The sequence below is a fragment of the Psammomys obesus genome, unplaced genomic scaffold (genome assembly GCF_907164565.1).
Source record: "Psammomys obesus unplaced genomic scaffold, mPsaObe1.curated_primary_1811, whole genome shotgun sequence".
NCBI lineage: Eukaryota > Metazoa > Chordata > Mammalia > Rodentia > Muridae > Psammomys > Psammomys obesus.
Genome location: NW_026596034.1, coordinates 1,120,878 through 1,146,584, shown reverse-complemented (window position 1 = coordinate 1,146,584; position 25,707 = coordinate 1,120,878). Strand labels below are relative to the sequence as shown.

General features: G+C 48.6%; 3 protein-coding genes across 4 annotated transcripts in view; all 3 read right to left on the bottom strand.

Annotated features, from left to right (window-relative positions):
* The window catches only part of Prkaca (protein kinase cAMP-activated catalytic subunit alpha), a 23,513-nt gene extending 9,160 nt beyond the window's left edge, over positions 1 to 14,353 (bottom strand). Inside the window, exons 1-5 of one of the 2 annotated variants that reach the window (XM_055621244.1) lie at positions 14,103 to 14,353; positions 10,111 to 10,228; positions 6,407 to 6,468; positions 5,922 to 6,050; positions 664 to 762 (exon numbers count right to left, since the gene is read on the bottom strand). In XM_055621244.1, coding sequence (XP_055477219.1) covers positions 664 to 762; positions 5,922 to 6,050; positions 6,407 to 6,468; positions 10,111 to 10,132 — 312 coding nt within the window. In that variant the 5' untranslated portion in view covers positions 10,133 to 10,228; positions 14,103 to 14,353. The remainder of the gene's footprint in view (positions 1 to 663; positions 763 to 5,921; positions 6,051 to 6,406; positions 6,469 to 10,110; positions 10,229 to 14,102) is intronic. The other variant, XM_055621243.1, reaches the window with a different exon arrangement.
* On the bottom strand, positions 8,592 to 8,741 carry Smim46 (small integral membrane protein 46). Its single transcript, XM_055621245.1, has one exon. The coding sequence runs from the start codon at positions 8,739 to 8,741 to the stop codon at positions 8,592 to 8,594; it is 150 nt and encodes a 49-aa protein (XP_055477220.1).
* Positions 14,354 to 17,125: 2,772 nt separating the features above from the next.
* Asf1b (anti-silencing function 1B histone chaperone) overlaps positions 17,126 to 25,707 on the bottom strand; it is a 12,955-nt gene continuing 4,373 nt past the window's right edge. Inside the window, exons 2-4 of the mRNA XM_055621351.1 lie at positions 21,621 to 21,736; positions 19,199 to 19,375; positions 17,126 to 18,133 (exon numbers count right to left, since the gene is read on the bottom strand). Coding sequence (XP_055477326.1) covers positions 17,927 to 18,133; positions 19,199 to 19,375; positions 21,621 to 21,736 — 500 coding nt within the window. The 3' untranslated portion in view covers positions 17,126 to 17,926. The remainder of the gene's footprint in view (positions 18,134 to 19,198; positions 19,376 to 21,620; positions 21,737 to 25,707) is intronic.

Genomic DNA, 25,707 nt, shown 5'->3' with positions numbered 1-25,707 from the left:
AAGAAAGAAAGAAAGAAAGAAAGAAAGAAAGAAAGAAAGAAAGAAAGGGAAGGGAAGGAAAGAAAGAAAGCAAAAAAGGAAGGAAGAAGGAAAGAAAGAAAGCAAAAAAGGAAGGAAGGAAGGAAGAAAGGAAGGGAGGGAGGGGGGGGAGGAAAGAAAAGAAAGAAAGAGAGAGAAAGAGAAACTATGAATTGCTGACTGCCTGTTTTGAGTGATGTTCCCACAGGTTCTTATGTACCTGCAAGAAAGCCTCAGTCTTAGCATAGTGCTGCATCCCATTTTGCAGAAGAGGTGAGCACAGCTCAGTGAGGCCAGTGCCTCTCCTGCAGGGTGATGCATATGAAAGGCAGGGTGGGAAGCAGCTCCCCTGGTTGCCTGGCCTGGTGGCAGTCTGTGTTCCTGCGGATGAGTCAGGGTGGCGATTCCAAGGGAGGTCATTCAGGCTGGTTGATATACCCAACATTACTGAACTAGCAGTTGGCTAAGTGAAGAGCTGAGCTGGAGGTGTCCAGGGCCCCAGCCCACCCTGGTTTCTGGCATTCCTCCTCCAGAATATTCTTCCTTGAAAGTGGGTGGCCCCAGCCCTCGGGGTCAAGAGGCTATGCCCTGCAGTTGGCTAGGATCTACCCTCCACCCTCCTCAAGCCCAGGCTGTGGCCCTTACCTTGAAGGAGAATTCAAGTTTGACCAGGAACGGGAAGTTGACAGCCTGCAGGATGCGCTTCTCATTCAGAGTGTGCTCGATCTGCTTCAGCTTTACCACCTGAGGCAGAAAAGGGGCATGAGATAGGCTCCTTCCCTAGCCTGGGTCAGAACCAGGAATATGGGAGTGGGGACCATTTCTTCAGCCAGAATGGTCCAAATACCCAGAGCTTGGCTGCACGCTGAGACACGGCACACAGATCAGAGGACAGAACATGTATTTAGGAGCCTCCCCACAGACCAGAGGAAATTTTTATCTTGTGTGGTACTGGGCATGGAACTCAGGGCCTTCCATGTGCTAGACTAACTCTCTTATCACTGAGCAACATTCCCAGTCCTTTTAAAACTTTGTATTTATTTATATCTCTGTTGGGAGCAACCTGAGCATGCTCAGGCATACATGTGGAAGTCTGTCCCCTTTTACCATGTAAATCCTGAGGGTCAAATTCAGGATGTCAGGCTTGGTGGCACCTTCACCTGCTAAGCCATGTTGGTCATCTTCCCCAGCAACTTCCAAACACATTTGGAACAACTGTGACAGAGCAATCTTTTCAGCTTCTACACTTTCTTGCCTTTCCATGGATTTGTAAGTGTAAGATGATCTGGGTTTGGTATACACGTTAAAGATTGAGGCAGGAGGATATGGAATTTAAGAACAAATTTGGGGGGGGGGGCTGGAGAGATGGCTCAGCAGTTAAGAGCATCGTCTGCTCTTCCAGATGGACCCTGAGTTCAATTCCCAGCACCCACATGGCAGCTCACAACTGTCTGTAATTCCAGGATCCAACACCCTCACACAGACATCCGTGCAGGCAAAACACCAATGTGCATAAAATAAAAATAAATAAAATGTTTAAAAAAAAAAAAAAACAGAACAAATTTGGTTACACAAAGGCACTCACCTAGGCTACATGAGACCCTATCAACACACACACACACACACACACACACAGACACACACCCCAAAAGTAAAATACAGTGCATTCCAAAGCTAACATGGAAAAAAAAAATCACAAAATGTTTCACCAGCAGAGTAGTGCAAGCCTGTAATCTCAACATTCAGGAAGACCTCAGGTTTGAAGGCAGCCTGGGCTACCTATTAAGGCCTTATTTTAAAACCAAGGCTGTCAAGTTTGATCTGAGTCTGATGAACTGAGTTCAATCCCTAGAACCCACAAGGTAGGAGAAAACCAAGTCCTTAAAGTTGTCCTCCGGCCTCTACACTTTTGCTGCGGCTCTCACCAACTGCCCAGTTAAAGGTATAACACAAACAAAACAAGCAGCAACTGCAGCCTAGCCTGATGTGGTAGTGCATGCCTGTAAGTCCAAGCACTTAGGAGGCAGGAGGATTAGCAGGAATTTGAGGCTCTCCTTGGCTACACCGAGTCTGAAACTAGGGCTTTGATTGATGAGACAGTCAAAAGCAACCAACCAACCTTTACATACACTGGCAGCACAGGAATGGCTACAACAGATCCACTGTATTAACTGTAAAACATGGCTAAAATAAATTCCAGGGCCGAGGGATGTAGCCCGGCAGTGTAGCACTTGCTTAATGTGTGTGAGGTCTTGAGTTCTAGTCCCAGCAGCTGGAGAGGAAAAAAAGAATTTCCTGTTTTGGGATTACTGGATAATAGAGAAATCCTCCTGTTAGGCTGTGGGGTAGCTCAGTGGTTGAGCAAGTGAAAGGCCCAGATTTGATTGCCAGTACCACACAGAAACAGAAACAAAGAAATTCTGTGACTCACGCTGTTTCTGTTGGTGGTGTTCTATAGCAGTATCAGCCTCAAACAGGGGTCAGAAATCTTCATTGGTCTGGACAGGTGGCTTAGTGGTTTAAAAAAAGGATGAGCTCATCTTGCAGAAGACTAGAGTTTGATTCCCAGAACCCATGTCAGGTGGCTCAAAAACTCTAGCTGCTGGGGGATGCAATGCCTCTAGCCGCTATGGGTGCCTACAAATATACCCACAGGCACACACAGACAGACAGATACACATAGACAATTGTAAGAAAAATCTTTATGGCGGGAGTTGAGAGGATGGCTCAGTTGGCAAAATGCCTATTGCACAAGCATGAGGCTCTGAGTTCAGATCCCTGGCGCCCTGGCCAGAGTGGTGGTGCGCATCTGTAGCCCGGCACTGGCACACTGGAGATAGGTGGATCTCTGGTGCTTGTTGGCCAGCCAACCTCACTCCAAGTTCAGTGAGATAAAGTGGAGAGCCAGGCATGGTAGCACATGCCTTCAAGGCAGAGCTCATAGTTTGAGACAAACCAGCCTGGCTTATAGAGTGAGTTCCAGGATAGCCAGGGCTACAGAGAGAAACCCTGTCTCAAAAAACTCAAAAATAGTAATAATGATATTAATAAATATAATTAAATAATTTAATAATAGTAAATAATATTGTAATAATACTAAATAATGATAATAATGTGTAGAGTGACTGAAGAAGAGATCCAGTATATATCTTAGATCTCTAGCTTACACATGGACACACAGACATAAAGATGCACACTCATACATACACAGAGTTTATGAAAAGCTGCATGTGGTGGCAAACACCTGTCACCCCATGATTCTGGAAGAACATGGAGAAGGATCTCAAGTTTGAAGCCGGTCTGGACTACATGGTGAAACCACATTTGCAAACAAAGTTTTTTGTTATTTTGAGACAAGGCTTCATATAAGCCCAGGATGGCAATAAACTTGCCAAAAGGATGACCTTGAATTTCTCACCCTGCCTCCACCTCTGCTCCTGACTGCTAGGATGTTCCACCACAAAAGTTTTGTTGTTGTTGTTGTTTCTGTCCTTTGTTTTTTTCTTCGTAGCACTCGCTAGCTGTCCTGAAACTCACTCTGTAGACTGGGCCGGCCTTGAACTCAAAGATCCCCTTGCCTCTGCCTCCTGAGCTGGGATTAAAGGAGTGTGCCACCATGCCCGGCTTCTACCACAAACTTTGTGAGTGTCTCTGTCTGTATTTGCATCCATGTGTGCACACACACATATAGAGGACAAAAGTTGGCATTGAGAAGTTTCCCCAATCATTCTCCATCTCCTTTTTGTTTTTTTGAGACAGGGTTTCTCTGTATAGCCTTGGCGGTCCTGGACTCGCTTTGTAGACCAGGCTGGTCTCGAACTCACAGAGGTCCTCCTGCCTCTCTGAGTGCTGAGATTATAAGCACGTGCTACTGCTCCCGACATTTTTTTGTTTGTTTGTTTTTTTTAAAGAAAATTCTCTGTATGGATTTTCAGGTGTATACACCCACAGTGCATGTGTGGAGATCAGAGGTCAACCTCAGGAGTATGTTTTAACCTTCTATCTTGCTTAAAGCTGGGATCTTATCTGCTGTTGCATATAACAAGCTGCCCTTGAGCTCCCAGGGACTCTCCTGTCTTTGCTCTGTCTCACAGGAGGAGTGCCGGTACAAATGAGTGCTACTGTGCTAGGCTTTGTGTGCCCTCTGGAGATTGAACTCAGGTCCTCAGTCTTGCCCGAGAGGTGACTTATCTACTAAGCTATCTCTTCAGCTCTTCAACTCTTTAAATTATTTTTCTTTAAATTCAGTTATCGGCTCCACACAGCAACAGTTCAAAACAAATACTGAGAGTCACAGGCAAACACAGGATGAAGCAAAGGGAGTCTAGTGGAAAGAGGGGGGAGGGACAAATGGACATAGAGGTGACAAGAGCTCCACAAGAAGACCGTCAGAGCCAATCAACCAGGACTCAGAGGGGCTTGTGGAGTCTGAAGCACCAACCAAGGACAATGCATAGACTGGATGTAGGTCCTCTACATATATGTAACCGATGGGCAGCTCAGGCTTCATGTGGGGTCACTAGTAAGGGGAGCAGAGGCTGTCTCTGACACGGACTATGTTGCCTGCTTTCTCACCACTTCCTGCTGATGGGACCCTACCAGGCCACAGGGGAAGAAGACAAACCCAGTTCTCATGTGACTAGATGTGCTAGAGTGTGTGGATAGGGGGGCTCTCCTATTTTGAGGAATAGGGGAGGGTGTGTGCGAGAGGAGAGAGGGAGAGGCCTATGACCAAGATGTAAATTGAATAAACTAATTAATTAATAAAAAAGAAATTCATTATCATGTGGGGTGGAGGTGGGAGGGTGGGGGTGGATGCTTGTGCCATGAGATACTTGCAGAGAGCAGAGGATACTTGATCTTGGTCTAAGGACAACTTCAACTTGTAGGAGTGCTTCTCTCCTTCCACAATGTGGGTTCTGGGGACTGAGCCAGCTCTCTAATCCCATCTCTGCCTCTACCTCATTTTCAGACAGGCTGTTTCACCCTGAAACTTGGAGCTGGTTATGCTTATTGGCCAACAAGCCACACACACACAAATACATAATTCTTTTTAAAGAACTTCTGTGTAAGTGGAGCAGTATTGGCATGATCCTGTAATCCCAGCACTCAGAAGGCAGAGGCAGGAGGATCTCTGTGAGTTTGAGGCCAGCCTGGTCTACAGAATGCTACAGAGAATATTTTGTCTTAAAAAACCGAAAGGGGGTGGAGGGAGGGGCTAGAGAGATGGCTCAGTGGTTAGGGGCTCTTCCAGAAGTCCTAAGTTCAATTTCTGGCAACTACATGGTGGCTCACAACCACCTATAATTTGATCTGATGCCCTCTTCTGGCATGCAGGTGTACATGCAAACAGAACACTGTTACATTGAAACTAAATAAATAAATAAAAGAGAGCAACTAAAAAAAAAAAAAAGAGGACCTTGTGTGTAAACCTGATTTTCTCCAGAAGACCCTGGCCTCCTCTGTCCAGAGACCTGCAGAGCTCTGGCCAGGGTGTGCAGTGATGCTGCTTCCACAGGACCTCACACCCTTTCCCACTTCATCTTTTCAGAGATGAGGGGGGGAACCCAGGGCCCTGAGAATCCTGGCCAAGCGCCAAGCCTCTGAGCTGCACCTCAGAGGCCGACAGTAAACTACTAATAGATGACTTACAATGCTTAAGAAAAGAGGCACTTGTCCCTTCACTTTCCGGAACTCAGCACAGTATTTTGCATATGGCAAGGCCAAGTTGCCACTGGACCCTTCTAAAATCTGAGGTGGAAGAGAGGGTTGCATTGCTAATTTACAGCAAACTGCAGCTATGTTCTTGTGCAGCCCTTGGAGCTGGCAGTGGTGAGTGGTGAATGAATGGGCAGGAGAGCTGGTAGGCAGAGCTGGGAAAGCCTGGTAGCTGCTCATCTTACCTTCTGTTTGTCCAAGATCTTCATGGCATAGTGGTTCCCGCTCTCCTTGTGCTTCACAAGCATCACACGCCCAAAAGAGCCAGTACCAAGGGTCTTGAGTCTATCAAACTGATCCAACTGGGCTGTATTCTGCACGTAAGGACAGAAAGGGTCAGGGTACCTCCCTGAAGCCTTCTGAGCTGGGGAGTCCCCTGTGTCACCGGCAGAGGGGGCCCTGGGGAGTGGGTGGAGATGACCCAGGGGACATTCTTCCAAGCAGGGTAGCAGGGGCCAGATCCGGCCCTGGCCTGGGGCCCAGGAGCTGCTAGCAGCTGCATGGAGAACAGGGGCTGCCAGGTGCAAGGATACAGTGGGGTGGGGCCCAGCGATGAGAGGCAGGGGTCACCATGGGTGAGAGAGAAGGGAATAAGACAGGCCTGGGGAGGGCACACAGTGACAGAACACACAGTCTGGCCCCCGGGTACTGCTCACTCTGAGGTACTCACCTGAGAAGGGCTCTCCCATTTTTTCAGAAAATCTTCCTTGGCTTTGGCTAAGAACTCTTTCACTGAGGGAGAGAGAATAAGGTTAGGTGAAGAGTCCTTGCTTCAAGGCACATCAAGTTTTTCCACGCTGGTGGAAAATGAGGTACAGATGTTTCAAGCCACCCGATATTTTACTAGTGTCTTTGGAGGGGGGATCCTAAATGCAACTTGGGGAATCTTGATTGGACCAGTACCCGAGTATCCTACTAATTACAGAGCTGGGTCTCAGATTCTGGTACTATCTGAATAGGGTTCATGGAGACTCAGGCACACAGGCCAGCCCACCCCACTCTCCCCACACTAACAGACATTCCTTGGCCTGGGTTCTGCCAGCTGAGGTATTAATAGCCTCTGATCTGGCTGCTCCTCTGTTGAGGCCAGGCCTTGGTGGAGGCCTGTAGGACTACTGTAGCAGGTGCCCTTGGGGGGCTCAGCTGTCACCTTGGTCCCCGCTGGCTCTGTGCCTGCCTTTGCTGAGGGGAGAACTCTCACCCCTGAACTACTTCGCTGGGTACCTCCCTTCAGGCACACTCCACCCTGGCCCCTACAGCACCCTGAGGCCAGCATCTCATTTCCGAATGTAGAAGCTGTCCCTGGAGACTGGCTAGGGCACCCATTTCATCTATACTCTTATTTGGTCTGCTTGACAACCTTCCGTACATCTGTTTTAACCACTTAATAGCTCAGGAAAATGAATGCGGTCTGAGGACAGCTCATTGTTGTGTATGGCTACTGAGAGGCAGCTGAGGGCCAGGACTTCAAGGTGATAACTCAGATACTCTGTCTGGATCCTGATGGGCTGTGTGTCTTCGGACAACTGATCCCATCTCTCTGGGTCTCAGTTTTTCACATGAGCAAATGGGGATGAAGCAATGCTAGGGAGTGAGTCGTAATTCCACTCTGGCAAGGGGAGCTGGACAGTGACCTGGCACCAGGTTTATGGTACAGAAATGTCAGCTATTCTCTGTGAGGGTTAATCTTAGTTGGCAACTTACATCGGGAATCAACTAAGACCCCAGCAGCTAGGCACACCTATGAGGGGTTTTTCTTAATCAGATTATTTGAAATGGGAAGACCCACCGAAATCTGGGCCACACTGTCTGATGGCAGCCCACCTAGAAAATGACATGGAAGAAGGAAGCTTTGCCTTTTGCCTGCTTGCCCTCACTCACACTGGCAAGTTCATTTGTCCTTTGCTGGTATTAGAACCCACTTCTTCAGTATTCCAGTATAGACTGAAGACCATCGCCTGTTCAGGGATCTTCCAAAACTAGACTGAGACAGTTGACACATCCAGTCTTGGGACTGAACAACTACCCAAACTACAGACTGTAAACCAGTCTAATAAATCCCATATATTTATTTATTTCTATCCGTTCTGTTCCTTTAGAGAGCTATGACTAATAATCTCTTTATTTTATTTATTTCTTTATTTTGAGGTAAGGTCTCAGTCTACATACCCCTGGCTACCCTGGAACTCACTACGTAGAACAGATTAGCCTGCTTTTGCCTTAAAGGTGTGCACCACTGAACTTAGCCCCTCTCTTGATTTTCTGAGACAGGATCTTACATTGTAGCCCACTATGACATGGAACCCACTATGTAGTACAGGATTTCCTTGAACTCAGAGCAGTCCTTCTGACTCAGGTTCCCTAGTATTGAGATGGGTATGAGCCACTATACCTAGACATTTGGGGTAAGGCACAGAGAGGACAGTGCCAGGAGGAGGCTTGGAGTAATGGCACAGACTTATAATATCAAGACCTGAGGGAGGATTTTGAGCTCAAGGCCAGCCTAGGATATACAGCAAGGACTTGTATTGAAAGACTAAGGGACTGGAGCTGTTGCTCAATGGTAGAACATTTGTCAGTGTGCACAAGGCCTAGGTTCTAACCCTAGCATGACAACATGAGAGAATACACTGGGGTGTAACCCACAATTAGAAGGCTAAGATAAAAGGATCTCAGGTACTAGACAGCCCTCTCAAAAAAACAAACAAAACAAGCAAAGGCAGTGGTGGACAACAAGAATAAGCACCTGAAACAGGAACCCCGCACTCACCTGCTGCCTGTCTCTCCCAGCAGAGTGTGGTATGGGGGTTAGGTAACATGGGGCAATCTAGGGCCCATCAGTTCCCAGCCAGGATTCAGGGTGCTGACTGAGGCTTTAGTCCCCAGAAAGTGTAGCACAGGTAACCCAGGAAACGGACAGCCAGATGGGCCCAGAGGAACAGCTGCAGCCACAGCTGGAAGGTGGTATCACCCTCACTCTCACTACTTCCAGACCCCAGATCCATCCCAGGCGGCCCTGGGTTCTCTCTGCAATCTTCACTTTGATGGAGTAACCAGTGCCTCTTGGTAAGGCCTGGGGGTTGGGGAAGGAGCTGGTTGCCACGGAAGCATTTAAAGGCACCTGCTCCAGCCTAGCCAAGGTCTGCAGAGGCTCTCCTTGGCAGCAAGAGGTGGGAAGATTCTCTACAGGGTATCCCTCTGCCTGGCCTATCCTTCCAAAGATGCCCATGGCTCCCAGAATGTCTTTCCCAGTGGTGCAGTCTGCACAATGTCCATGTGCCCAGAGGACTGCCCATGGGCAGAGGTGAAGGAGTTAAGATCCAGGCTCAGGCAACAGGTGCCAGCTCTCCAGAGGTTAAAGCCCCAGAGCTTGTTAATTAGCTGAAAGAACAGCCAGAAAGGAAGGCCAGGGTGGGGAACAGTGGCAAGAGCCACCTTATCTTCTCTTCTGAGTTTCCTTTTAACATGGAGCCCCCAAATCCTGCTACCCTGACAGAAATGAGCACATCTGGTTCTCTGTCTTGTTCCTCTGTAGGGGCAGAGAGGGGAATGGTGTCCCAGGATGTCCTTGGCCTCTGTCAAATGTTACCCTGCGCCTGGCTCTGTTCTCAACCATGAAAGTCCAAACCGGAAATGAATGGCTAAACTTGGGTGGGGGAGGGGAAGGTAGCTTTACTCATCCTCTTCCTTCTTTCCAGGCTTCCAAAAGCCAAAAGCTTTACAGCAGCTTTCCCAGGGCTGCCTGGCACCCATGGACGCTTGCTGGCAACAGGAAGTAGACAAGGAGAGTAGACCAGCAGCTGCTAGCCTGTGGAACTGCAGCCCTGCTCACTTCTCTCATTTGTACGGGAAAGGTGCCATTGGCCTCCACTCTCTGGATATTATGTGCTGAGAAAACTCCAGACACCTCTACGAAAGTCAGTGCCACAGCAAGACATGGAAATCACCTTGGATTCAGATATGGGATCATGGCAGCAGGCAAGAGTGCACTGCATCACAGTCCCAGTTTGAGGGTGACCCCCAACCCTAGGTCCCCTCTGTCTCCAGGCAGGGTTCAGGGTAGCAAGCTCTACTATACCCAGGTCTAAGGTGGACCAATCTTCATTTTAGGTTGATCCCCAAACTGGGTGGGACTATTCCATGTCCCTGTCTGAGCTGGGTAGACCATCTGCTCTAGTCTGAAATGGACCCTCTGCTCTTCCTTCTCAGGCCCCCAACCCAGGATGTTAGGAAAGGAGGGGTCTCGAGGGATACCCAAGGGTCCACAGACTCCTTCTCTCCACCTGCTCCCCTAAACCCTTATCACAGCCCCTCCCTAACTTAAGGGGCAGATAGTGCCTAGGAAGTTGCTATAGCAACAGGGCTCAGCCTCACCATCGTTGGAGCTGGAAGCCATCACTCAGTCTTTCTCAGGGCACTAGCACTACGGTGGCTGGGAAGCCTCATAAGATCTGCTGCACCAGTGTGGCTGCCAGTCCTCAGGAGGCCCTGCCTGTAGAGGGAGCCAGGAAGTTTTAGGGTAGGAACAGGAAGAGAAACTCAACCTGTAGACTAATGGGTGCAGGGGAGGGGCAGATAGAACCCTTCAAACTTCTGTTGGCCTGACTGGCAAAAGGCAAAGCTGCCTGGGAAGACCCTCTTGGGCACCCATACAACTGCCGACCCTCTGAAGCCTCTATAGGATATTAGAAGGCAACAAATCTTTCCATGCAGAAATGTCCTGAGGACATTCCCTAAATGACTATATCCACTTGTCTTGGGGACTTCTTTGGGGCTCCCTCTTTACCACTCCTGCTACTTTCCCTGTGGATCAACTCCCTGGGCTGTGTACTAGCGGAGACCTGAGCCCCACTTGGCTGTTAGTGCTGAGAGCCTCCCTCTGTCCTCTAGGCTTCTCACCCTGGACCCTGTCAACATCTGTGTCATTTTAGGGTGCAGACTCCACATACCTTATTCTGTACTGGGCTGCTTCTATATTCTTGCCCTTTTTTTGGTTAAGGAGGCAGTAAACCTGGGCCCTGTGATGGCAGTGCAGTGGACTGCAAGATGCCTGCTTAGTGCCTAGGCATCTTCCTGACCCCAGTGGGGCAGGCATGTGGCAGATGAAATGCAGGTGCCCCCTACAGGCTGGTGTGGCTACTGCCCCAGTCCTGCTTACAAGATAGTATCTGGCTTTACTTCTTCCTCTAAGCAGCTTCCTTCCAAGTCAGAAGGGCTTCCTTTCTTACCCTGTTCCTCTCTAGGGGTTGAGAGATGTTTCCAAAGTCTGCCTCAGGGGCAGAACACAAAGTTATTCTGGGGATGTTTCTTTCTCTTTTTTTCGAGGCAGGGTTTCTCTGCATAGCCTTAGATGTTTTGGACTTGATTTGTAGACCAGGCTGGCCTCAAATTCAGAGATCCGCCTGTGTCTGCCTCCCTGAGCACTGGGATTACAGGCGTGGGCCACTGAGCCCAGCCTGGGGATGTTTCAATATCCAGTTATACATTTAAGTGGTGCTGGGGTTGAACCTAGGCCTTGCACATATTATTCACATATTGTGCCACTGAGCTGTGTCTCCAGTTCTTATTTACTTTTTGAGATAGCATCTCATTACTTTGCCCAAACTATCTTAGAATTTAAAATTCTCTTGCTTTAGCCTCCCTAGTAGCTGGGATGACAAGTCTGTACCAGAGACTGTAACAGGCCTAGCAATCTCAGACTGCAATAGCTTAGGACCTATGAACAAGAAAATGAGGAGTTTTTATTTTTTAAAGGCTGTGTCTCCATTGTGGCCCAGGTTGCCCTCAAACTCAGGTCCTTCTGCCTCAGTCCCTTTCTTGCTTGTTACAGGTTTAAGACACTGTGATGCTCGTATTTTTAAGTTTTTTTTGTTTTGTTTTGACATTTATTGTGTGTGTACACACACTTTTGTGGAGGTCAGAGGACAACTTGCAGGAGTCAGTTCTCCCCTTCTACCATGTGGGTCCGAGGAAGACAACTCAGACTGACAGGCTTGGCATCAAACATCTTTACCTGCTGAGCCATCTTGATGGACACAGGTTTTATTTGTATTTTGATACAAGGTCTTGCTGTTACTGAGCCAGCCTTTAGCTCTTGGATTGAAGCAAACCTGCCTCAGCGTCTCCTATGGCTGGTAGCGCCAATATACGCTATTAGGCAGAGTTTATTTTAATTGTTTTAAGTTAAGAAGATATGACTGAAGTTAAGTCCTGCAGATGCAGTTTAAGAATGTTTGCATTGAAGGCTGGATGTGGTGGCGCACACCTTTGATCCCAGCACTTAGGAAGCAAAGGCAGGTGGGTCTCTGTGAGTTGGGAGGCCAGCTTGGTCTACACATTGAGTTCCAGGCCAGGTGGAACTACAGACTGAGACTCTGTCTCATAAAACCAAAATAAAATAATGTCTGAGTTGAAACATCCCGGGGTCCAGGAGATCTGGCAGTAGACAGTTCTGGATGTGAATTCTGCCTATATGGTGTCATCTGTGTAAACTCAGATGGCTCATTTGGGCAAAAATCATCAAAGTAAGCATGAAGACCAGTTAACTTAGCCCTCCTGAATGCATGTTAAGCAGTCAATGGATTTCATCCCAATGGTTCACTTCTGAGCAGCTGGCCAACTCAGAGACTCTGATCTTTTTCTTGGGATCTTTCCTCCTCTGTGGCTCTTAGTTCCTGCTGTATGGGTCTGATATGCTTAAAGCTTTCCTAGCAGTATATCTAAACTTTCAAAGGGGCCACTGCAATATACAGTCCACTGAGTGTACCATCTACCTCCTGTTGGGTATCACCTGCCAAGGGGGCTGGCCCTTCCCCTTCTGCCTGGGCCCCTCCAAGCTCAAGGCCAAGACCTTTTTGGGCACTACCCACCTGCTCCTCTGTCATCAAGCCCTCAACTACAAGCACTTGCCTCTCTGTCCCCTGCGCATCAGTGAAATGCCAGGCCTCTTAAGGCTGCTCTGCTGGGCTGAGCTCTACTGTTTGAAAGTGGGGGAAGGGCAAAAAGTTCTTGGTCTTCCATGGCATTCTGGGGACTCAGATACTGAAATGGGCAGAACTGATCATGGCCTCTTCTTTGGGAGGTCTGAATACTTCTGGGTAACTGGAAGAGGTTCTCAGCTGCAGTCCATCTTTAGCTTGGAGTTACACCACTTTAAGAGATGGAAGTATTGGGGGACAGGGCCCAGGTCTCTTTATGAATGTATTTCAAATGCACAATTACTTTCTTTCTCTGGCTGGAAAAGTTCAGCATGTTTAGGGGTAGGATGAGCCCTGTGTATGTTCGGAACCCATCTGTCTCCAGCAAACCAAATCATTAGCTGTCACCTATTGCTGGATAGTGGTACCCCACTTTTGCAATTCCTCTTTCTGACCATTCCAATTCAAGTTGAATGAGCCCTTGCTAACTCAACATTTCATCCTCAGCCTTGAACCAGGAGGAGTGAAGCAGTCCCAGGGACTGGGTGAATGACAGAACCGCAGTTGTGAAATGACCATTTATTGAGGGGCCTTCCAAGGAGCCCAGACCTCAGGCCAAGCCAGGAGATGGAAGGGTGCTCTGCTGCCTTCCCCCACCACAACCCAAGAAAGAGGACAGACGCAATGGCTCTGAGCGAGACCAGCTCCAACTTGGATCTGGGAGCGCAGAAGCTCTCTAGGTTCGTAAACAGTCTGCCACCCCAGCCGGGCAGACGATTGAACTGAGGAGGCAGAGTGACAGGATGAGAGGGGCAGAGGGACCCAGCAAGATCTTGTCCCCCATGCCAAGTGACACAGAAGGTAAAAACAATGCAGGAGGTGGCTCTGGGAAATGCTCATGGGGGCAACTGGGGCTTGGAGGTGGGGGCTGTGACTAGGTGAACCGGGCAGGGGTAAGAGAAAGATGGCGGGGGCTGGAGGGGGAGGGGTGTGGTCACCAAGTGGCCAAGGTCCCTGCAGAATGGACCCCACAGCACTCCCGAGACTGGCAGGAGCCTGGATCAGGGTCCGGCATTGGGGCGCTGTGTGGGAAAGGTGAATGGCGAAGTGGGGGTAGAGTTAGAATCTGGGAAAAGGGGCTAGGAAAGGAGGGAGTGGGGTGGTGAGAGGGCCCCATCTGGGGCCCGGCGGTCATACATGCAATGGTTGGCAGTGACAGCTGGGTGGGGGGGCATGGCCTTTGCAGTAGGGGATGATCGGCCATGGGCACGGGGGCCCTCCCGGGGGCAAGGTACCTCTGCGGTGCTCGGACTCCAACGAGGACAGGCAGCGGGCAGGGGTGCAGACAGACAGGATTGGGGAGGCATATGGGGGAGGGGCCATGCAGTGATGGGCACGGCACGAGCAGGCCGCACGCAGGAGAGATCAGGGTGACGACCGGGCACTCACCGCTCTCCTGCTCGCTGCCCTTCTTGGCGGCGGCGGCGTTGCCCATCGCGGCGGCGTCGCGGCCGGGGCCGGTCCCGGAGCTGCGACGCGGCGGGTGCTAAGGCGGCCGGCGGCCCGGGAGCGCGCTCGGCAGCAGAGGCGGCGGCCCCTGGGGCTGGCTGCGCTGGCTGCGGCGCCACGACCCCCGCCCAACCCCTGCTTCCCGCGTCTCTCTGCGCCCGCCCGCGGGGGAGCCTCAGCCCAAGTCCTCTGTCCGTGACGCCCCCGCAATTTGTTACCCATTGGTTGAGGACTCCCTGACTGACAGACGTACGCCGCTGTCCATTGGCTCTCCCGACTCCTCCCGCGTCACCATTGGCTCCCTGATGCGTGACGCGCGTTGCGAACGTTCGGCCACTCAGAGGCTCGTGAGGCCGCAGTCGGGCGGGCGAACGCTCGTCATTGGCCGAGAAGCCCGATAAGGCTTGGGACTCGCCCTAAGAGGCCGCCGATTGGCGGAGACGCGCGGCCCCGGCCGGTGTCAGTCCCAGGGTGAGAGGGCGGGGCAGCAGCACAGGCTGCGGCCCTGGCGGCGGGCGGGGCGCAGGCTGCGGCGGCCGTAGCTGGAGGGTGGCTGGGTGGCCGGCGCTGCGAGGAGCGGTAGGCGGCCTGGGTGGACGCCCGGGCGGCGCTGTGTGCGCCGCCGCCTTCCGCTCCTGCCCAGTGCGGCGGCGGCCACGGGCCAGTGGAGATTGACACTACGGCGGGCGAGCGCAGCGGCTGTCCACCTGCCAGCGGGGGGAGGGGCCGGCTGGCGCCGCGGGTCAAAGGTCGCCGGACGCCTTTCGGCGTCATTCATAAGGCTGACGCTGGGGAGACGGGGCGGGGGGAGCCGGCGGTCGGGGAGAACCGGCGGGGGCGGGATGCTGGACCCAGAATTGAGGGCGCACTGGGAGGGAACTCTCAGTGTCCAGTCTTTGCTGTGGCCCAACCCCGAAAAGTATAACGGACACTGGCCAAGTACATGACTTCTTGTTCTTAGCACTTTGGTACTGTCATACTCCCATTTTACGGAGGTGGCACGGTCAGACTGGTTCCTTGCTCTTAACTAATCATCCTGGACATCGCCAGCATAAACTGCCCTCTGTGGGCAGGCAGAGAGCCATTCTCCTTCCTTGTTGTTGCCCGTCTTTAAATTTTATTTTTATACAATGCTTGGGACTGAAGATGATGCCCCATTGAGCTAGAAACTCACCCAGGGCACTCTTTTTAAGTCTGCACTGTCAGAATGTGGTCGGTTTCCTGGGCCACTGACATCAGGAGCCTGAGTGCTCTGTGGAGTGCTGTTCAGAACCCCCACCCTCACACTGGATGCTAGTACTCCTCCATTTTTCTATTGCAACATAAACCATCTCCAGACACTGCTCAGTGTAGTCTGGGAAACAAACCCCACCCCCACCAGAGGACCTCTGTAACAGAGGGTGGCCAGGGTGGAAGGTGCTGAGGGCACAATGACTCCAAAGGGTAGTTGGCCCTGAGTTACATATACCAGAGACTCACTGCTCAGCATGAGTGTGCTCAGCTTCTAAGCCAGGAACTACAGAACTGCTACTAGGTCAGCTGCAGTCCCCTACAGGGAAAGCACCCTGCCAGAGAGTGGGGCTTCTTTGGATTATGAAAGCTGGCTGAGCAGACAAATGTTCCATCTCTGATTTGAGGAGTTACACCACAGCTAAATGAAATTATCTAAATTGTGGCTGTGTGTGTCCTTGGGTCACACTATTGCTCTATGCCTGTGGGTCAAGGTCAGAGTGAGAAAAATCACTGGCTATCATCTACTGGGCAGCTGGTATACTTAAGCTTGAACAAAAAAACAAAACCCACAAAAAACAAAACACCTTGGGCAAAGAAAAATAGTCTTTTACCCTCAGCGTGTGGTGCAAACTCTACAACCAGGTGAGACTGAAATACGGAAGCAAGGAAGGGGAGGAAGGACAAGAAGTCACCCAGGAAGGTGACAAAGCTACTCAGGTGTAGGAGGCAAAACAAAACAAAAAAAAAAACAAGTATTAAAAGAAATTTATTTTTTTTTAACGGGCTAGATGACTTAAGAGCACTGGCTGCTCTTCCAGAGGACCTGGTTACAAGTCCCAGCTCACATGGGAATTCACAGCCAGTTCTAGGGGTTCCAAAGCTCTCTGTGGCTTCTGCAGACACCAGGTGCTCAGGTGGTACACAGCCAGCCTTACAGGCAAAATACCCAAACACATAAAAACTTTTAAAAAATGTTTTAAACCAGGCAAGGTGGGACACACATTTAATCCCAGAACAGGGAGGCAGAGGCAGATGAATCTCTGAGTTTGAGGCCAGCCTGATCTCAGAGTAACTTCCAGGACAGCCACAGAAACCCTGTCTCAAACAAACAAAACAAAAAAAGCCAGGCACAGTGCATGCCTAGCACTTAGGGAGGCAGAGGCAGGCAGATATCTGTGGGTTTGAGGCCAGCCTGGTCTACAAATAAGAGTCCAGGGCAGCAAGGCTACAGAGTAACCCTGTCTTGAAAAAACAAAAACAAAAACAACCACATTAAAAAAAACCCTTTCTGGGTATGATGTTGCACACTTGTTAAAAAAAAAAATTGATTACTTTATCACTTTGTATTCCAGCTGTAGCCCCCTCCCTCCTTCTCTCCTATGCCCCTCCCCCAGTCCAATGATAACATAGGTCCTCCTCCCCTTCCATCTGACCCTAGTCTATCAGGTCTCATCAGGACTGGCTTCTTTGTCTTCCTCTGTGGACTGGTAAGGCTGCTCCCCCCTCAGGTGGAGGTGATCAAAGAGCCAGCCCATGAGTTCATGTCAGAGACGGTCCCTGTTCATATTATTGGGGAACCCACTTGGACACTGAGCTGCCATGGGCTGATGTTGTACACTTTTAGGCAGAGGCAGGTGGATTTCTGAGTTTGAGGCCAGCCTGGTCTACATAGTGAATTCCAGGCCTGCCAGAAATAAAAAAACAAACAATCTAGATGAAGTGCTTTTATTTTTAAACCAACCAAACTTTTAATATAAAAACTTTTAATATACACACTGCAATCACAAAAGCGTACACGTAGCAGCAAGGCTTAGAGTAGGGTGGATGGAATAGGAGTTTTTCAAGTCAGCCTGCTAAATGCCTCCCTTATCCCAGAGTACCGGGTAGCTCATAAAAACATGTGGTCAAAGCAAACCCTGATGACTCCATGGGGCCAGACTGCATGAAGCAAGACTTCCAATATGCTTCCCACCAATATGCCTCCAACCTAGGTCAGTCCTCTCAGAAAGCCAGGCTCAGTAAGATGAGACGGTGGCTATGACCAAAGAACCACCATCTCTCCCTGGCCCGGGGAGTTCACCTTTGGGGAGTTTTTTACTGAATGACCTAGACACCCTGTGGACAGTGGTGGTACTGAGTTGGCCTTCTAACTAGGATCCCTTGCCTGAGCCTGAGCCCCCAAGAACTGGCCAAGGCTAGGCAGGCACTGCCGAAGCAAGCCTCAAGGCAGGTTGTGTTCAGAGAGCTTCTCACAGAAACGGATAGTGTAGAAGAAAAAAATGGCACAATGAATGAGCAGTACAAGTACCTTCTTCTTAGAGGCCTGTAGGTCATAATAAGTGAGATGAGTCTCCTGGACCTGGGTGGAATAGATCAGGACCCATTTTCTCCTTGGGGCTGATAGGTCTGGAGGCAGCTGGTTGTCCCCAAAATCTTGAGCTAACCAAGCATGACTGTCTGAGGGCCCGTAGGTCCCCTCCAGGTGTGCAAGGAGACTGCCATGGTCCTACTGAGCCCTGCTTGGACCCCCGTCAGATGCAATCCATGGAGTTCTCGGGGAGGAGGCCTGGGATGCAACTAGGGAGGCCCAAGCTTTTGATGGGAGTGCAACTGAGGGGAAGGCCAAAGTCCAGGTTGGGGTCCTGGTTCTCTATGGCCTCCAGCCTGTCTGGGTTGTTGTCCCAGTTGATATGGAATCGGGTCACCCGGGGATTAGAGGCCAAGATGTTCCGCTGTAACTGGAGTAAGAAGAAGAACGTCAGCCCCTATCACCCACGTGTTTATCATTCCCTCAGACCTCCACTTGGAAGTAGCAGACTCTACCACCCCTGCCACCCAGATGCAGAGATACTTATAATTGTGGGTAGGAATAGGGCCTTCTCATCTTGGTTTTGCTTGGCTTTGTTCATTTCTTTTTGGGTTGTTTTGAGAAAGGGTATCAACTATGTAGCCCTTGCTGGCCTGGAACTCTGCACACCGGGGTGGTCTTAAACTCACAGAGATCTGCCTGCCTCTGTCTCCCAAGTGCTAGGGGTAAAGGAATACACTATTATGCCTGGCTTGTTTGATTTTTTTTTTTAAACAAGTGTATGGGTGTTTGGCTGCACGTATGTTCGTGCACCATGTGTGCCTGGTGCCTTTGGTAGCCAGAAGAAGGCATGGATCCACCAAAACTGGAACAACAGTTGCTTATCTACCACCATGTGGGTGCTGGGAATCAAAGTTGGGCTCTCTGGAAGAACAGCAAGTTTCTTAAACACTGAGCCATCTCTCCAGCCCATTTTATTTTATACATATTATTTTTATTGTATGAATGTTTTGCCTATATGAATGTCTGTCACGTATGTGCCTGATCCCTGTGGAAGTCAGTAGAAGGCATAGATTCCCTGGAACTAGAATTAAGGGTGACTGTGAGCCACCATATGGATGCTAAGAATCAAACCTAGGTCCTCTGCAAGGGCAGGATGTGCTCCTAACTGCTGAGCTCTCTCTTTAGTACCCCCCCCACACCTAGTCTTGCTATGTAGCCAAGTTGGTGTGAACTTCTTATGTAGATGAGGCTGGCCTCTAACTTATGATACTCCTGGCTTAGCCTTCTGAGGGCTGGGGTGCTGAGATAATAGAATATTCCACTGTCTCTAGTTTTAGTACTCATGCCTCAAGAAAAGACTTATTCTATCCTAGCTCTACCTCAGCAATGCAGAAACAGCATGACCTGTTAACCTTCTCTGACCTTGGCTCCCATCCCCCTCAACTAAAGGAACTGGCCTAGCTGAAGCAGGAAGTACAGAGTCAGGCCCCACCTGAGAGAAGTCTGGCTTTTGGGGTGGGTTCTCCCGAAGCTCTGGGTTTGGGTACTCATTGTTGACATAGTAGCCCACACGGATGAACTCCTGTCCATGGTAGGTGCAGGTGATGAGAACCACAGTCACACCCACGGCGTCTGTCTCAGGAATGAGGGATGGGTTTGGGGCATCAGCCTGGGAAGACATATCCTGGGCTTTAGCAGTGCCAATCACAATCAAATGTTATTAACACAAAGACTACCAATGAACTGGGACTAGACAAACTGATAACACAGATGACTGACTATAAAGATCATGAATTTGATTTGGCAGCATGCTTATCCAGCATGCATAGAGCCCTGTCTTTATCCTTAGTCTCTAGTAATTATAACAACAATAAATTAAAAACTGCTGGATTTGATTAGGAGACAAGGGTGTTATGGTGGAGTGTGGTAAGCAAGGGGATTGACATGAGATGAAGCTGGTCAGGTGGATACTAGGCAACCCAGGCCTGTGGGGTCAATTAATGGCTTGGGAAAGAGCAGTGTTTAGTGGGAGGTAAGGTCTGAAAAGACTGGTGTCTTGTAGAGGTCTGGCTGCAGCAGAAGTATGGATGCCAGGCAGGGGTCATCCTGGAAAGGGGCAGTAGCCTAAACCCAACAACAGGGAATAGAATCATGGATCAGGGTGTTCGGTGTTGGACAGAATAGCTATATGAAAACCAATGGAAATGAAAACACACACCCTTAACCCAGAACCACAGCAGAGAGGTCACCACCAGCAGCGTCCTGTTCCAGGGCCAGGCTGCATGCTCTGGAAGGAGACTGTAAACACGGAGCTCAGTGGGCTGGACAGGTAGGAGTGTCAGGGGCAGGTAGCTTGAAATAGGGGAAACCAGTGGGAGATAATGGATAATGACTTACTGAGTATCCACTGATAAGCCTGGTGACACTAGACAGTACTACTTGAAAGTCACAGCCCATTTTCGGATTCACTGATTCTGAGTTTACAAATCTGGCAACCCGATACATCTAGAAACTTCAAAATTAACTAGTGTAGTACTTTCATAATTGTTTTTACAAACATGTACAGAGCAAGGGAAAACCCTGTGCTCAGGCTCCAACATGGTACCAAATTAGGGGCTACTTGACCTTCTTGCCTCTGCTTTCAATACAAAGTACAAGGAGGACCCTATTGACTATTGATCTAGTGTCAAAATTCTAAAGTTGCTTATGGTTCCTGTATGTCAGGATAAAAACAGTTCTCCTACACATACCAGCTACCACAATATTTTGTCTCTCTCCTTGCATAGAAACACAGAGCTAAGCAACCATGAATGGAACCCTCTGGAACCTTTCTTTGCTACACTGCCAACAATCCCAGAGCACAATGCAAACACTAAGTTTTATATTCATCCTCACCTTTACTACACATCCTTGTATTTATGAAGACAGGGTATCACTATGTATCCTTGGCTGGCCTAAAACTCAGAGATCTGCCTGCCTCTGCCTCCTGAATGCTCAGATTAAAAGTGTGCCACACCCCACCTAATTGGTTTTAACAGCATTTGGCTGTGTTGCCTAGGCTGGCCTTGAACCTGAAGCAATCTTTTTCTCAGGATTCCACATACTGAGACCACGAACAAGTACCACTAAACTCAGCTACCACCTTTAATAGAAACTTGAGTACTTCCTTGATTCATTATACATGCAAATGTTTAACTCACTTATGCCAAATGCTTTATTGAGATGTCCTAAAATATATAATCAGTGAGTAAAGATTTACATCGCACAATAAATAAGACAATAAGTAAATAAGATCTCCAATACAGTGCTGAAGTGCTCTGTGCTGGGTAGGCTTTGTTCAGACACGGGTTAATGCTGCTGGCTGAGTTCATAATCAGCATTTACTATACTAACGTATTTGGAACAGGGTCTTACTGCAGAGCCCAGGCTGGATCCAAGCTGTGTGGGCACTACTGTGCCTAGCTCTGGCTGATGAACAAGTAACAACAAAACCTCTTAATCCTTATTCTTCCTTGAGGGGAGTAATTCAATATTCATGAACTGTGTTCATAGGTTTTGTACAACTCCTATGAACAGATCACAAATTAGTGGACCTGTGGTCACTAGGAGCTGTGACCTAGAGGTTGGGTGAAGATGAGACTGGGATAGCTTTCCCCAGGCAGCTCCTAGCAGTCACCCAAAATATGTGACTCAGGTAGGCCTTGAACTTGTGGTCCTCCTGCCTCATTGTCCTGAGTAGCAGTTCTAGCTCGTTAGGATTTGTTGAACTTGAACCTGACTAAAACTAGTGAGCTTTTCAGGTAAAGGAGGAAGGTTCTAGGCTGGGGTAGGGCTTAGTGGTGGAGTGCGATGTCTGGCATATGGCAGGCCCTGGATCCATTTCCAGCTTGAAACATTTCTGGCAACTTCCTTACCTGAAAGATGAACATATGTCTTCCTGCAGGGACAGGGCCCACCAGCACTGAATCTAGGACCTGATCAAACTCCTCGCTCTCAGCTGAGCCCACATAAATGATCTTCCATTCCAGGTCTGCAAGCACATGGGGATAAGGGAGTTGGCGACTGAAATAGCTGGAGAGCAAGGCAAGGGTCTTCTTGTTAGTTTCAGGCAAACCTGAATATACTAGAAGTCCTATGAACTGGTGTGTTTGCTGGGTGGTAGGCTCTGGCACTGTCTTGAATTAGAGCAAGTATGAAGATCTACATTAGTGGAGGCATTTTTCCTGTGGGCCCAACTGTGCCAAGTGACCTTGACTCCAGCCCTCCAAGGAAACTTAGGCCTGTCAATAGCAGAGAGAAACTACACAGCAGAGGCTGACTCAAGAGTCCTGTGACACTGGCTGGTGAAAGGAACAGCAGGGAACTGGGCTACTCTGGGACCCTGGTCTCTGGGTAGGAAGTGCCGTCTTCTTTCACAGAGGGATTAGTGTCACCAAGTAGAGCAGATCCCTTGACAACTGGGGCAGAGTGGCAGATTCCAATCCAGCAGGAGAGCCAGGTGGCAGGAGGAGAAAAATCAAAGCTGCTGGGGGAACCAACTTCTCCCAAAGTTGTCTACATCTGGCACCAACTCATGCCTACTTGTGCACATTGTGGGACAGAGGCTCTGCCAGCAAATGGTGTGTGACATACCTCCAAAACCTGACTCTGTACTTCATCGCTAAGGGGGCTCAGTCCTGGAGTATACCCACAAGAGATGAAAGAAAAGTACCTGGAGACCATTCCCATTAATCTCAGAAGATCCCTGGTGCCCATAGCCTCTTGCAGGAGGGCCAAGTGCTACCAGGAGCAAGGTCATGCTAGTACAGAGAAGCTTGGCATCAGACCCAGAACTTATTTTAGGCTCTTTGAAATTACACAACCCCTAGCTCCAGCAGCTGGGAAAAGTTGCACAAGCTGAGATTTTCACAGGGAGCTCTTGGAAGCTGCCTGGCCCTTGGTCTGGTATGGCACAGGCATCCAACACTGGAAGCACAGATAGATACCAGATCATACTATGGAGTCAGTCACCTGAGCCACAGAGCCTTCCTCGATACATCCATTCCCTTGTCCCTTTACAATTTCATGTAGGTCCTTCTTGTTTAAGCCTTATTTTCTTGTGTGCCTTTCCAAAGCTTGTTTTTCTTTTATGTGTATGGGTGTTTTGCCTGAATGTATGCCTGTCTATCAGGTCATAGCTCCCTAGGTGCCTAGAAGCCATCTGCTGGAACTGGTGGTACAGATGGTAGTTAATCACCATGTGGGTGCTGGGAACTGAACCTGGGTCCTCGGGGAGAGCAACTTGTCTCTAACTACGGAACCGTCTCTCTAGCTGCCCCTAGCTATTTATTCAGTAGCAGTGCTGGCGATGCACTCAGGGCATGCACATGCCAAAAAACTGCTGAGCCAGGCTCCAGGCTCCCAGCCTCTTGGATTTAGTTTTGTAAAAAGTGACACACCAGAATCAATGATTCTGGAAGGACAGAAAAGTATGCTACCCTTGCTTGCTCTTACCTGCTGAGATGGCTGTGTCAAACTCTTTCTTCAGGCCTCTTCCCCAAAACCCATGGAGTCACATATTCATACATTTAATTAATGTGCTGGAGAGAAGGCTAGGCAAAAAAAAAGTTTGAACAGAAAAGTCCTTTGTGTCCCTAAGGCATATGACATTGCTTAGTCTACGTCAATACTTTTTGGCAAAACCTATTGAAAGAAAAAATATAATATATGCTGGAAGCAAACAGATGGTGAAGTCCTGTCTTGTCCTGGGCCAAGAGACAGACTGGAGAATTCATGAAAGACCACATAAAATAACAACTAAAAAGTGAGAACTGATCAAATTATCTACAGAAAAAGATGACTGAAACAAGGGTCCATAAACTGCAATCATTTTTAAATTTAATGAAGTTCTTTTTTTAAAGTTTAGGAAAGAACTCTTTTTATTATGTGTAGTGTCCTGCCTGCATGTACACCTACATGCCAGAAGAGGGCACCAAATCTCATTATAGAGATTTGTGAGCCAAGATGTGTTGTCGGGAATTGGACCATTGGAAGACCATCCAGTTCTCTTAACTGCTGAGCCATCCCTCCAGCCCCCTTGATAAAGGTCTTTTTATATTTTCTTCCTTCAAAAGGTAGAATTGTATTGGTACATGCCTTTAATATTAGCATGTGAGACACAGCTTTAAAAAAAAAAAAAAAAGAAAGAAAAGATAGGTTTGGGCCTGAGAGATGGCTCTAAGGGTTAAGGAACTTATCACAAAACCTAAAGATGAAGCTCACTCATCAAAACACATGACAGAAGGAGAGAACTGACTCCAGCAAGTTGTCCTGACCACCACATGCATTAGAACACATACCCATCTGCAAAAGCAAAGGAACAAATGACAGGGTCTTTCTATGGAGTGTAGGCTAGTACAGAACTTACAACATTCCTGCAAGCCTTCCAAGTATTGGGATTATGAGAGTGCACCTATGTGTGTCTCTCATCGAGTCTGGAGCTTGCTTTGTCAGCTAGGTAGGCTAGTGGCCAATGGACCCTTGGGAGTCACTTATCTGTACCTGCTACACACTCCCCCACTTTTACCTGAGTGCTGAACAGCCAAACTTCCTTTCTGATACTGGGATGCAGTGTTATGAACAAAGAGAAAGTAAAGATTTCATTTCAGAATATACTCAGCTTTTAGCACCTGAAGGTTATGCAGCCATAAACTCAACCAAGCACAGATAGAAAATAAAACATCTGGAGCTGGGCAGTGATGCACGCCTATGATCCCAGCACTTGGGGAGGCAGAGGTAGGCAGAGTTCTGGGAGTTTGAGGCCAGCCTGATCTACAAAGTGAGTCCAGGAGAGCCAAGGCTACACTGAGAAACCCTGTCTCAAAAAAACAACAAAAAAGCAAGCAAGCAAAACAATCTAGGGTGGAAGGCATAGCCACATCTAGCACTCATGATGCCTGGGTTCCATTCCCAGCACCAAACACAAACACAAGTTTGTGCTGAATATGAATATGTACAACTTATCTTTTTTAAATTTATTCTCACATTATGTATCCCTGGCTGATCTAGAACTCAGAGATCCAGCTGTCTCTGCCTCTTGAGTGCTGGAATTAAAGGAGTTTCATTTAATCTCTAAACATAGTATAACAGGTGTTTCTACAGCAACTGACACTAAGTTAGAATAAGTCACATCAGGATGGGAAAATGACTCGGTATACAGTGCTTTCTATATAAGCATGTAAAAAGGTATAGTGGCTTATATAAGTCCAGCCTTGGAAAGTGGACATGGGATTGTTATAATGAACTCACTAATAAGACTAGCCATGCCATCAAACCCCAGGTTTAAGAGACCCTGTCTCAATGAATAATAAATAATAAAAATGATCAACTGAAGATGATTCCTGACATCAACCCAGGAACTCCCCTGTATACAACCTGCCTACCTCATCTCCCACAAAAAAAAAAATGGAAAAATAAAAAAGTCACTTGTACATGATTAGCCTTCATGGAGGGGCTGGACACTGTGGTACACACCTGTAACCCCAGCACTCTGGAGATAGATGTAGGAGGATCCAGAAATCAAGATTAGACTCTTATTACATATTAAGTTCAAGGCCAACTTAGGCTTCATAGACCCTGTCCAAACAAAAGAAAAAAAAGAAAAGAAAAGAAAACTAGACTAATAAATAGTCTATGGGAGACTGTGCAGGTTCTCTGCAAACACTGTACCATTTTGTAAAAGGGCCTTGATACTGGTACCTGAGGGACTTTTCTGAAAGCAGTGATGAACACTATTTCTTCAAAAGTAGGTGTGGACAATCAATCATTCATACAGAAAAAAACTCACACCAAATACAGGATATTTTTTTCTTTCTTTCCTTCCTTCCTTTCTCTCTCTCTCTCTCTCTCTTTCTTTCCTCCCTCCCTCCCTCCCTCCCTCCCTCCCTCCTTCCTTCCTTCCTTCCTTCCTTCCTTCCTTCCTTCCTTCCTTCCTTCCTTCCTTCCTTCCTTCCTTCCTTCCTT